This window comes from Saimiri boliviensis, chromosome 3 (genome assembly GCF_048565385.1).
Source record: "Saimiri boliviensis isolate mSaiBol1 chromosome 3, mSaiBol1.pri, whole genome shotgun sequence".
Taxonomy (NCBI): domain Eukaryota; kingdom Metazoa; phylum Chordata; class Mammalia; order Primates; family Cebidae; genus Saimiri; species Saimiri boliviensis.
Genome location: NC_133451.1, coordinates 138,120,617 through 138,134,729, shown reverse-complemented (window position 1 = coordinate 138,134,729; position 14,113 = coordinate 138,120,617). Strand labels below are relative to the sequence as shown.

Here is a 14,113-nt window from a genome sequence, read left to right as displayed (position 1 = left end):
AGTTTTTATTTTGATGAGTCATGGTGTTAAAAAGTTTGAAAACACTGTTAGGCCATGGAATATTACTAGATTAGTCTTGATGTTACATTTCTGCTTTATCATGGTCTGTAAATAAATGTTAGTTGGTATTGATTTTTTTTTTTTTTTTTTTTTTTTTGAGAGGGAGTCTCACTCTGTCACCCAGGCTGGAGTGCGGTGGTGCGATCTGCAACCCCCACCCCCCAGATTCAAGCCATTCTCCTACCTCAGCCCTCCTAGTAGCTGGGACTACAGGCGCCTGCTACCGCGCTTGGCTCATTTTTGTATTTTTAGTAGACATGGGGTTTCATCACATTGGCCAGGCTGGTCTCGAACTCTTGACCTTGTACTCCGCCTGCCTCAGCCTCCCAAAGTGATGGGATTACAGGCATGAGCCACCATGCCCAGCCATTCACATTCTTTTGGTCTAAAACATTTGTTAATCATTTCATTCAACATATATATATATATATATATATATATATATATATATATATATATATATATATAAAGCACCCAGTATATGCCAGGCACTGTTCTAAGTGCTTTCTGGTATTGAGATATCTATAGCAATTTACTTCAAAACATATCTTACTTCTCTTACTCATAGAAAACACTGTATCCATGTGCCTAAGGTTTAGCTGTAGATAACAGAAAACTCTCTTTATATTATAGAAATGATCCTTTAATGATCTTTTCGTATTCACATACCACTTCTATTTCCAGCTCACTAGCCAGGACATACTACTAATAACATCTAGATGCAAAGGAAGCAGAGAAATGTGTTTTTTTAACTTTATAAAGTCAGGGTTTATTCCCAAGGAAGAAAAGGAAAAAAAATATTGGGGAGACACTTAGTAGTGCCTGCTGTAAACCTCAAAGCTCCTTACATGTAAACAAAACGTCATTTCTATTGATGGGACACTGGAAATTTCTATTACTATAATTATTGGAAAGACATAGGCTTGGCAGGGCCACAGCATGGAGTTGGGCAGGTTGTCTACTGCACATGGGCAGCCTGCTGAGGGTGCAGAGATGGTGTTCATGTTTCGTTTGCCATACTTTGTGTCCTGGCATGGGGCTGTGTCCACCGACAGGAAGAGGTGCCCTTATCTAATTGGCAACAGGCACCTTCTTCTCTGGCCAAGCCATCTGCTTACCAAACTGTGGGTCTGGGGGCTACTTTGCTCAAAGAGATCTATTTACTAATTTGCAGAAATGCCCTATATGGGCTGACGGTGGCTCAGGGGCCAGTCTCAGCTGGCCTAGAGGTTGTCTTAAGCATTTGACCTTAGACATGGCTGATTTTGCCCCTTCTTCTAGTATAGCTCTTCTTGCCTGGTTTTATATTTTTAAAATAATGGAAGTTAGCTGACAAAACTGTATTCATTGTCTTATCACAAATAAGCACAGAGTAAATTTTCAGAGGCTGAGCAGGTCTCTACAGGTCCTGCAGAGTTTACTCATCCCTGACCTTTCCTCGTGTCACTTCTTTTCCATTGTAGGTAAGGAAATTAGGGTTATAAATTAAGCTTACATTAATCTCTGATTTGAAATGGAAAATTAGATTTCTTTCTTTTTTTTTTTTTAACTTCAACAAGTGCATGAGGGAGATAATGATACCAAATGATTTGGTTCTTAAGCATCAGAATTATGAAAAGATAGAAAGGGTCCCACCCTCCTTATACACAGATAAATAATTACACACACACACCCACCCCCCCCCCACCCCCCCACCCCCCCCCCCCACCCACCCACCCACCCCCATCTTATCTAAGACAGCCAGGTGGTATTCATCTTGGAAACAAATGCAGAGAGAGGAGGGAAGATCTGGTCTGAAAGTTAGTGTGAATCTTTTATTCTTTCCCTGTACCCTCCTAAGAGAACATTAAAAATTTATCAGCAACAAAGGCCCTGCAAGTTTTTCTTCAAGAAAGAAAACCAGAAAGCCAGGAAAACAGAAAAGGAGTTTAGTCTGTTTATTTTACCTTCTTGGTATAATTTTCTCTCACCGCACACTCACTCTCTTTTGAGGGCTTGCTGTTCCCTCACTTTTGTGTCTGACTTGCGTTTCAGGTGAGGTAAAGCGGAATTATTCTAACAGGATGCTCCCCTGTGACTGTCCAGTGCCACATGATGCGCAGGTTTGAGACAACAGAGAGAAACCACCAGAATGACTAGAATTATTGAATTTATTTCAGCAGATACATGTGTGCTTTCTGCCTTCCCATTGTACTGAGGTCTTTTCAGTACTCATGGAAGATAAGCTAGGAGTGAAATCTGTTTTTATCATCAGAGCTTGCTTTGTTATAGTTTTAGTGTCTTGGAAAATTGGTCTTAATTTAAATTCCACTCCCAGATGATACATTTAACCCATCAAGGAGATTGAACTGGGGGAGGGTGGGGGTGGGGAGGGGATGTGGGGAATAGCAGGCATTAGATGCTGTCTTCTTGCAGTGGTTCTCAGATACTTCATTCTGGAAAAGCTGCTGGTTGGGGTTCTGGCCCATGGACCATTTCTCCTCCACTGCGGGTTTCAAAGTCAGTCTCATATTGTCTTATTAATCAGGAAGAGAAATGGGGAGAAGTCTGAGGAAGCATTTCTTTTCTTCCAGTGGGTCACTTTTTGAGGTTGCCATAATTCAAGAGCATGGCATGAGTTATGCTCTATTTTAAATGAAATGCCATTTACTATAAATGGAAAATTTCCCCTGCTGTACAGGCATTGTAAAATTAATATAACTATCCTGCTAAGGAAGGCATCCCCAACATGGGCTGTAAAAACCCAGTGTTTTTATTAGTAACAGGGCTGCTGATTTCCATCTTGACACATTTATTGATTACTCTGAGTACCTTGCAGTGCATCAGGTCCTTTGACAATTCACATTGCAAGTCAAATGTAGTCATTTCTGCAGTAAGTTTGCAATCTTAAAGGATGGATAGGTTTATTATGAAAACTGAGAAAGGGAACTGGCAGTCTAGAAAAGGGGAGTCTGAGAGGTTTAATAAGAAATCCGGAATAGGAAAGTCAAGTTTTGTGGGGGGCAGCATTTCTCCAGCAGCACTTTTTAAGATGAGGGCAGGGTAAGGTACAATTTAAATTACAGCAGGTGGAATCCCCCTTTATGATGAGAAGTACTTTCTTCTGATTCAAAAGATTATGAACCTCCACTAAGCTGTGTTGCCAAAAGAAGCTGTGTAATCTCTGTTTGTGTTTGAAAGAAGGGTGTCGTAGGTGTTTGTGTTTTGGCAGCCCAGCACCAGACCTCTTTTTCTTTTTAAGCCTGTTGCTCCAGCCTTCTGGTGATTCTGTGAGACACCCCTTCAGTAAGTATCTTTTCTGCTTAGACCATCTGGAGTTAGTTCTCATAAGATTGTTTGGACTCAAATAACTGAAACAATGTGCTTAGAATAGTCCTTAGTTATGTACTAGGTGCTCAATGCTGGTCAGTGATGTTGTTTTTATTGTTTTTCAAATTGTAACCAAGAAGTTTGAATCAAAAAGGGACTCTTTCTGGAACAATTAGTAAACAGGAAAGGAAAGAATCAAGTGATTCTTTGGAATACCCCTCAGATCTTTGTTTCTGAGCCCAAATCCCTGGATATTTCCTTGTTAATTATTACCTCAGAACCATGCTATATATTACCTTTCTTATGGGTTATTTGGGGTATTCAGTAGTTAAACTTTATTAAATGAGGTTCAAGTAATAGATCATATGCTGAATTATAATCTAATAAATTCTATCATAATGAAGCTGCAGGGTACAAATTATGCACACATAGTATAGGAAGGGAGGCTATAGACATAGCCATTTGCTGAATCCTCCAAGGAGAGAGGTTTATGATAAGCAAGCGAAATTAACTTTTGATGTAATGAAAGCAGTAACCCTTCACCTTGGCCTACCCTAATTACAGCATCGACCCATTGGACATAGGACCATTTTTATTGGTGATGTCAGCTTTATTCTTGTTCTGTCAGTATTGGTCAGCTCATCCTGTGGGGTTAGAATGAGGTTTAGATTGGCTAACATTGGCAAATACAGAAGAAAATATGTTTTAGAGAGTTTCTGTGTCCCTTGTAACTACAGCCTGTTCTAGGACACACTGAATCTTTGGGGCTGATGTAGCCCATCCCTTGTGGCCACCTCAAAACCTTCTGATTCTACAAAATGCCTGGGAGGGAATGGGGAGGGAGTGGAAATGGATGTGGTGTTTATTTTCTATAAGGGAGGTTGTACTTTTCCTCCTCCACCCCCGAAAATATGTACAGACAGGCACATTTTGTTCTTTTGCTACCAACAAAACATTTTGTTCGTTTTGCCTCAGATTGGCTTATTTTAAACTGATGACCCAAGTCAGGAAATAATAGCCATCCTTTACTGAGTGCCTTCTATGTGTTGAGATTTATGCACATTCTCTTTAATCCTCTTAATACCTTCAAAGATGGTGGATTATCCCCATTTTGCAGAGGAGGAAACAGTCTTACAGAGATTAAATAACACTATCAAGGTCATGCAGGTAATAAATGTTAGAATTTGAACTCTAGCTTGTCCAGCTCCAAAGCCTCTCCTTTTTCTGAAAACCATTCTCTATTATCTTCTTCTCTTTGTTTTCCTCAAAACCTCATTTTCTTCTCAGCACTGGCAGATGTATTCTCTGCAAGGCCAGCATAACTCTGACTCCTGGTATAGACCTCACATAAGTTCAGGTCTTAAGTAGAATTTCCTAATGCATTTGGCTTCTGCTTACAACAGCAAAGTACCCAGAACTGTTTTTTGTTCATCTTTCTGTCCCCAGCACCCAGTGCAGAGCTTTCACCCCTGCCTGAATGTTTGTTGAATAGGGCCATTCCTGATATGCTCCCATTGCAAGGAGATGTAGGAAAAGTTAGGAGCCCCAAAGGTGCAGCATCCATAACAGTTGACAATATTCATGACAAGGTAACCTACACACTGAGAACACAATGGGAAGTGCAGAAAAACAATCAACCAAATCCCAGATAATAAAGTTTGTACTTGGGGGATGGGTCCTCAGTGTTTATTCAGAAAACCTCAAATTCGGGCCAGTTAAATGCATTGAGAGCAGCTTCAGAGAGGCAGCACTCAGTGAAGAAGCGACATGGCCTTGGGAGCACTACCATTGCCTGTTGTGAGTGGCACTGCTTCCCATGTGTGCCTCTGGTGCCTGGTTTTCCCCAGGCAGACAGACCCCAGCTCCAACTTCTGCTGGGGAGATGAGCAGTGTTTCACCATTCAGGGTCTGGAAGGACCCTGAAAAGCCATTGGTTCACTGCTTCCCTTTTCTCTCAGAAGGTATAAATATATTACACTAATATATTTAATGTATTACAGATCCAATGAAGAAATGCAGGGAAGAAACGGCAGAGATTGGCTTTTATTTTAATACACTTGCCTCAAAACATGTTGCTAAAATCCTCATTGTAGCCACCCTGTTTCCTCCTTCCTCAAATATTTTAGGGATAAATCAGCAAACTTGCTGACTTTGGCTGTCACCTCCATTCCCCTCCCCAGCTGGCCTCTGGTGGTGCTAGCAATGTAGCGTGTGGCCTAGAGGTCGGAGAGCAGAAGGAAAGCATGGGGGAGCCAGTGGGAGGGAGCCAGAATCATCAACTGCAGACTATTTTCAGATCTGGAGGCATTGAATATTTTCTGTCCTGAATTTTTGGCTGAAACAGTAGAGCTGCTTGCTGAGAACCAGGGTGTCTGTCTTCCCTTTTGTACTTGAATGTTCTTCTTGGTGCTTCCTGTCCTTGGAGAGGAGAAGATGGCTGTGAAGAGCCCATCCAGCTGCTGCCCTTGGCTGCAGGTGGGTGGATGTGCCTCCCGCCTGTCCATTGGCTTGGCTTTCTCTGGCAGCAGTGGACAGGCTCATAGCCTGTGTTCCCTGTTGAGATCCTTTCACTCCTGTCTTTTGTGATCCAGCCTTGTCATTCTTTTCCCCTCTGCTGAGTTCAGCGAGAGCCTCACTCTGGTTGGAGCCACTGGGGCTGATGACTCTCCGATGACCCAGGTGAACCAGCAGTTAGCTAGTTTTTTCCTTTGGTATTAAAGGAAAAGCCAAAGAAGGGTGGTTACTAACTTGGAGAGGGTACCACTGTCACCTGACCCCACTGCCTGCCACCTGCCTGAGTGACAGAAGGTAGGATTCATCTGTTTGTTCCAATGTGACTAGATCACAAAAAAACAATTAGCAGGTGGAAAATGCATTTTTCAGGACACACACAAACCTGCCATTATAGTGAGGATTCTGGTGCTAATTTAGATGCAAATGGGATCGCCCAGCTAGAGCTGATTACAGAAGGGTCAGAATGTCTATATGCTCAATTTCATTCCTATGCTGTGCAATAAATTAATGTGCTGCTGCAGTTGTGGGCATGATGGCTGGGTTTGGTTCTGGCTTTAATTTTTTTGTAGTGCTTTGGTTTTATAGAAGTGGAATGTGATGTGTGATGTCACCTCCCTCCTCTCCACCCACCTCCTTTTTAAAAGAAAACACACTGTCCATTTTGCCTATTTCTGAGAAGCTTGAAATTCTAATAAAAATAAAAACACACTTTTAGAGCTCTTAGCCTAAGACAAAAAAGAGTAGATTGACTGTAAATTCAGTCGCTGTTCTGTTCAGAAAACTGATCTCACCTATGTGTGACTTCTTCCAGGCCAGACCATGCTGGGTTGTAGCTTGGAGCACAGGGAACTGGGGATGAGAACTGGTGGGTGAAAGGATGGCATAGATGATTGTGAACGGTGCTCCTGTGGTGTTTTTCAGATGTTTTTGCTGCAGCTCACAGTCAGAAATATATTTTATATGTTTTCATATATATGTGTATTTACTGAATTTGCAAGCAAAGCACTTCTGTGTGTTGCCTTATGTATATTTCCAACAAAATATGTATACACAAGTTTGACAAAACAGGACTTGCCCTTACTACATACATGCAGGGTACTCTAATATTTTCTATTGGAATCTGGTCTAAACCATTAATGAACCAAAAACTGAATTCACTACCCACTCTTGGATCTCAAACTATAGTTTCAAAAACACTAGCTTAAGGGATTGGTGAAGATTCTTGTTGTGAAGAAGGACCCGGGCAAGGGCTTTGGGAATGTGGAGAAGATGGGCAGAGAAAGGTTTATTTCCAAGGATGGTCTAAACTGGCCTCGATAGCAGTAAAATCAAGTACCTGAGTCAGACCTCTATTCTGGAACCTGGGTTGAAAGTAATCACATAATAGTGCTTAAGCAGATACATTCTTTAGAGCAGGCATCCCCAAACTACGGCCTGAGGCCATTTATCTGGCCCCCCGCCGCACTTCAGGAAGGGGAACCTCTTTCATTGGTGGTCAGTGAGAGGAGCACAGTATGTGGCGGGCCTCCAATGGTCTGAGGGACAGCGAACTGGCCCCCTGTGTAAAAAGTTTGGGGACGCCTGCTTTAGAGTAACAACTGTTCTTGTCAGGGACAATTATTTGTTTGTAAACACTGAATTTTCTTTAGGTTATTTCAGTCATTGTGGCCCACCTTTAGTATGAAATAACATTCTTAAGCTTAGTATCCCTAAACTTTATTATTGTGTATGATATGGCAGTAAGGTAGAATGCCATTTACTGTTTCTATTAGTATTGCTATATAAATTTTAGCTACCTGCAATTCTTTATAGAACAAGGTAAATAAATATTGATAGTCATCTCTAAGACAGAAAGTCTTACTTATATTGCAGCTGATTGCCCTTCATAATGGGAGCATGAAGAGGATGCTACTTTCCAGTCTTGCTAACACATCTTTAGGGCATTAGCAGAAGATTTTGTTTTACATTCTGCACAGCAGAGCATCTTTTCCCTGGTAGATTATTGTTAGCTTTCCAAGTGATCACACTTAGGCTCTGGTCTCATCCTTGTTGAGGAGGTTGCCTATTTGAGGGATTAGAGGAAGTTTCTGAAAGTAAGATAATGGGGCAGGAAAAGATTTTCTGGTATAAAAAGCTACTAAAGGCTCTGAGGATATGGTGAAAGGAAAAGACGGAAGGAGAGGGAGCCAGATTTTTCTGGTTTGGGTATTTGTTTAAGGTGAGTATGACCTCAGTTTATAAAGAATATGCAACTTAATGCTTAATGGACTTGGGTTTTTAATATTTATAGCATGTTATATAAAGGCTGCCCCTCCAAGTGCTTTCTTAAATCCTCTTAGCTTATAAATGACAGCTTTTATTTCTAAAAAAGAAATCTTTTCATTTATACAGCCTAATAGTAGTAAACAATAGATGTTTGCTGTCCTTCTTTCATGTTACCTCTCAAAGACTGAGACTTATAGTGTAAGGATTTTATTGCTGTGCTTTTGAGCTTATTAAGGTCATGTGTAACTTAAAGGGGGAAAAGCTGATGCTACATTATTGGTACAAAGGCTTAAATTTGTATGACATGTCAGTTCAGTAGTGTTCCATAGATAAGTTGAAAATACTGTATTACAGAAGCTACATACATAGCCTGTTTGGAACGATTATGCAACTTTTTTCTAGTGATCAAGATTGTTGGGGAATTAGATTGTTGCCTAAATCATTTAGGATTGAGTTTCTGCTAAAGGGTCCCAAGTTTGCAGTAGTGAAGTGGATGTGAGCTAATGTAGGATTAATTTCCCTCTTAGCTATGATTGGTGACATCAGTTATTACAGCGATCTTTATAAAATACGTCTCTTTACTCTCTGGGGCCTTCAGGACACATGTAGAGGATAAAAAATAGTTAAAAGTCAAACTAAACTCTGGCAAATATAAATTACTAGATCTTTGGGGCTATCATTCACTCAGGATAAAGTACATTCTATGTGCCAGGCTTTGTACATTGCATTAGGGTAATAAAGGAAAAAACACAGTGTGTGTCCCAGGGCAGCATTCGGAGTACTCCATACATGGGACTAGAAAACATCAGGAAACACAAAGATGGAAGCAGTTTGTTTCAGAAGCAGGAGCAGACCATGAAAAGCACTCTTCTCATTTGTTAAATAGTCGATGCTTACCTGTTTCTGTTGCTATATTTGGGCCACAGAGAGCGCTTTGAAGTTGGTCAGATGACATAGTGGTGTATTGAATGTCTGAGAGTTTGCAATGTTGGCACCAAGCTGGGAGAAGGGGATTTGCACTATGATATGTACTCAGCCCACTGTGGAATGACTTCTCATTAGATTCTAATGCACTGGATGAGCATGCCTTGCTTAGGATAAAGAAAACGGACGCACTGATTTGGTAATATCTTATCCACCTGGGCTCATCTATCCAGAAGATAGCTGAGCACCAAGAACTTTTTAAAAGTAATTTAAGCAGCCAAAATAGATATCTCCAAGCCTTTATGCACAGATGCATCCACTCAGGGCTCATCTACACTTATGTAGCAGATCTGGACATCTGGTTTCTAAACTAATCTGTGGATTTTGAAAGCTGAAAATTAAAAGGGGAAGAGGAATAGAATATAAAAGGAATGGCGGTAACCGTATGATAATGTGACAGCTAACACTTTTAAAGGAAGAGAAAGAAGATTTTAAAAAATGGAAAAAAGAAAATAAAAATTACTCAAAAAGTATTGCCATCTGTTTTGTTTAGAATCGAGTGCATTTGTATAATGGTGGAAGTATTGCTAAGATTTCTAGGGTATGTGGTATTAGAATCTGAAAGTTTGAACTATTTTTCTGGTGGTTTTCACACATTCAGGTGTGGCTGTTTCTTTATACTTATGCAGGACAATTGATGACTCTGGGAATGACCTCTTTATGAAGAGATGTTATATTCTCATCTTAGGAGGGCAAATGTATATACTAGCTCTTAAAATATTCCCAATAAAAGTGTTGAAGGTTAGAATTTTGATACGTTAAGCATCAGATCCTCAGCTTCTTGAAAAACTTGGCTCTTCAGAGTATTATTCACCGAAAAGTTGACATTTTACTCATGAGAATATCATACCAGGTAGCAAATATTAATTTGTATTATAAAAAAGTCATGGTTACTTTATAAGTTCTTATAGTGCTTTATAAATAACATTTGATGTGTATTACTCAGTTATAAAAATTTGACTTGCAACTCTCCAGAAACTCATCTGAACATCTGTAGCACTTTGTGTCTATACTGCTCCTTTGCAATTTATATTATCATTTTGCTTGTTATAGCTCATCTTCTTGGACATAAAGAATGTTCTTATGTTTTCAGCTCCTTGTACATAGTAGGTCTCAATAAATGTTTATTGAATGACTAATAATGAAACAAGTTATTCTGAGCTTTCTAATTAATCCTTTACTAACTGTGTAAATACTTTCAATTATCTTTTTTCTTCATTTTTGATTACACCCTAAAATCTTTATGGTATTTGAACTGCATTTGATGATTAGAGTTGTCAGAACACTTGAATTGATTTTTTATGCCTTTCTTTTCCCTTACTGAATTAAAGGGTAGAAGCAGTATGAGGTATTGTGGAATATGAATAGGTTATAGCAGGCGTCCCCAAACTACAGCCCACGGGCCGCATGTGGCCCCAAGGCCATTTATCCGGCCCCCCGCCGCACTTCAGGAAGGGGCACCTCTTTAACTGGTGGTCAGTGAGAGGAGTACAGTATGTGGCGGCCCTCCAGTGGTCTGAAGGACAGTGAACTGGCCCCCTGTGTAAAAAGTTTGGGGACGCCTGGGTTTTAGGCTTCAGATAAAGCCCTGAAGTGTGTTTTCATGGCAGGTGTGTTCTTGCCTTGATGGAGTCACTGTGGTGAGGCTGGGGTCCACGGGAGAGGCGTGTATCACAACATCAAGAGGAAGCTCACCTGTGCTTACTCTGTTGTTGGTCGTAGGTGACTGTGGAGGAGGTCATGACCACAACTGCGTATCTGGACCTTTTCCTGCGTAGCATCTCCGAGCCAGCACTGCTTGAGATCTTCCTCCGTTTTATCTTATTGCACCAGCACGAGAACGTCCACATCCTAGACACTCTCACGAGTCGAATCAACACCCCGTTTCGGGTAAGGAGAACCCTATCAGAAGGGAACTTATAACTCAGAACAGATTTCAGGAGAGTTTGTTTTGGGAATGAAATTATGAATATTCTCTTTTGCTCTCTTTCTTCTTTTTCCTTCCCCTTCCATTCTTTCTTTTCTTTCTTTCTTTTGTTGTTATCATTTTGTGGCCATTACTTTCTTTCTACTTAGGTAGAGATGAACGGGGTAATACGTTTTGGTCTCAGGAATTCTTCTGTCAAAGAGGTGCCTTTCATAGGATGTCTTTCTCGATTTATCTGTATTAGCACTTTCTTCTGTAGAACTAGCAGAATGCACTTCTGTAGGGGCAAGATGCAGGGGAATATGTGGACTTAAGTGCAGGTAAAGCCAAGGAACTAGAGTGCAAGTCTGGGTATTAGAGATCATATTTCTGCCCATGAGTTTTTTTGAAATGGAAGTTTGGAAAGTTGTGAATTTGGGTGGTCATTCTTTATTTTGAAGCTCTAATTAGCTTGAAAAATACTCCTCCCCAAAGGCTGTCTCTATTTAATTGCAATTCTTGTTTTAAAAGCAAACAAATGAGAATGTATCTGTCATTCAGTTTGTAACATATATAGAGGTAATATGTATAATAATAATTGAACAAAGGGAGGAAGAGGGAATAGCCTTATGTAGGAGTAATATTTCTATATTTTACCAGAGCTAATTTAATATAAATCTGAAGTAAATTATGTTAAGTTAAAATGTATACTGGAAGCCCTAAAGCAAGAAAATAACTAAAAAAATATAGTGGAAAAATCATTTAAAGGAATTAAAATGTTATACTAGAGAAAATATTCAATTAGCACCACACTTAACAGCAATATAATATACATTCTCATCAAATGTACATGGAATATTCTCCAAGACAGACCATATGCTAGGCCATATAACAAGCCTCAGTGAATTTAAGAGGATTTAAATCATGCAAACTCTGTTCTCTGATCATAATGGATGGAAATTAAAAAATTATTGACAGAAAGAAATTTGGGAAATTCACAAGTATATGGAATTTAAATGACACACTTCTAATTAGTGGGTCAAAGAAATCACAAGGGAAATGAGAATTTGAGATAAATGAGAATGAAGATGAAATATACCCAGATTTACGAGATAGAGTAAAAGCATTGTTTAAAGGGAAATATATAGTTGTGAACACATATGTTAAAAGAAGAGGAGAGAGCTCAAAGCAGCAACCTAAGCTTTTACTTCAACACACTGGAAAAAGAAGAACGAACTCAAAGCAAGCAGAAAGAAAACAATAAGGATTAGAGCAGAAGTTAATGAAGTTGAAAATTTTAAAAATGGAGAAGATAGGTGAAATAAGTTAATTTTTTGACAAGATTGACAAACCTTTAGCTAGACTGAGAAAAAAAGACAGAAGTCTCAAATTACTAAAATGAGAAATGAAAGGGGAGGATATTACTATCAGTCTTACAGAAATAAAAACAATTATAAGTGATTACTATGAGCAACTGTATGCTAGAGGATAACTTAGATGAAAAAGACAAATTCTAGAAAGACACTAACTTATGAAATTGAAAATCTTAATAAATTTATATCAAACTAAGAGATTAAAATAGAAATTTAAAAAGCTACTCACAAAGAAAAGCAGACCCAGATGGCCTCACTGGTGAATTCTATAAAGCATTTAGGGACTAGTGAAAAAGTAAGGTCAGCCAAGTGGTGGAATAAGACCCAGGTCCTTATTCCCTCACAGAGAAACCCGCTTAACAAAAATGTATGCAAATTGCCTTTGTAAGAACTTGAGAAACTTTGTAAGAACACCAGTTAAAAGGTTGCAGCACAAAGCCAAGAAGAGACATACTGAATGTGTAGGAAAACTGGTGGCATTATTACCTGCTCTAGCCATGCCCCCTCCCTGCCACAGTGCAGCAAGATCCTGAGAAAACTTCCAACTACTGACTTTTGCCTTATGAGGGAAAGAGAAGAGTTAATTGCTTCCTTGACATTGCTTGCTTCTTATGTTCCGTCTGTTCATTGGGAAAAGAGGAATAACATAACTGCAAGGCACTTAAAAAACAACAAAACAGCAATAGTAAGTCCTTCCATCTCAGTAATTATTTTAAATGTAGATGGATTAAACACCCCAATCAAAAAATGTAAACTGGCTAAAGAGATAAAAAGACAAGATCCAAGAATATACTGTCTGAAAGACACTCACTTTTGATCTAAGAACATGCATAAGCCGAAAGTCAAAAGATGGAAAAAGATACCCATGCAAATGGTAACTAAAAGAAAGCAGAGAGGGTTGTACTTACATTTAAAAATTAGACTTAAAGAGACATAAAAGGACACAAGAGATAAGAAATGACATTATGCAATGCTAAAAGGGTCAATTCACTAGTAAGATATAAAGATTATATATATATGCATATAAAAATTATCTATATATATATATGAACATAAAGTCAGAGTTCCCAAATATATGAACGAAATATTGACAGAATTACAGGGAGAAACAGACAACTGCACAATAATAGCAGGAGACTTCAATGCCCCAATATTTAGTAGATAGAAATATCAGACAGAAGATAAAGGAGGAAACAGGATTTGAACAACACTGTAAACCAATTGGACCTAAGAGACATATACCAAATACTTCATCCAGCAATGGCAGGATATATGTTCTTCTCAAATACACATGGAATATTCTCCAGGATAGACCACATGTTAGGTCACAAAGCAAGGTTTAACACATTTACAAAAAATGAAAGCACACAAATAATTTTTTTCTGACTGCAATGGAATGAAACTAGAAATAAATAGCAGAAGGAAAACTAGAAAAAATTATGAATACATACAAATTAAGCAACAGATTCTTGGGCCAAAGAAGAAACCACAAGGGAATTTAGAAAATATCTGGAGACAAGTGAAAATAAAAGCACAATATGCCAAAACTTATGAGATGCAGTGAAAGTAGTACTAAGAGGGAATTTTATAGCTGTAAATACTTAGGTTAAAAAAGAAAGTCTTGAAGCAACAATCTATACATCTCCAGGAACTAGACAAAGCAGAATGAACTAAACTTAAAGTTAGCAGAAGGAAGAAATGA

General features: G+C 39.0%; 1 protein-coding gene across 4 annotated transcripts in view; it reads left to right on the top strand.

The window, feature by feature from the left end:
* FHIP1A (FHF complex subunit HOOK interacting protein 1A) overlaps positions 1-14,113 on the top strand; it is a 275,581-nt gene that overhangs the window by 223,916 nt on the left and 37,552 nt on the right. For all 4 annotated transcript variants that reach the window (XM_074396824.1, XM_010338606.2, XM_074396823.1 and 1 more), the window contains one exon: positions 10,855-11,022. In XM_074396824.1, the coding sequence (XP_074252925.1) occupies positions 10,855-11,022 (168 nt within the window). The remainder of the gene's footprint in view (positions 1-10,854; positions 11,023-14,113) is intronic.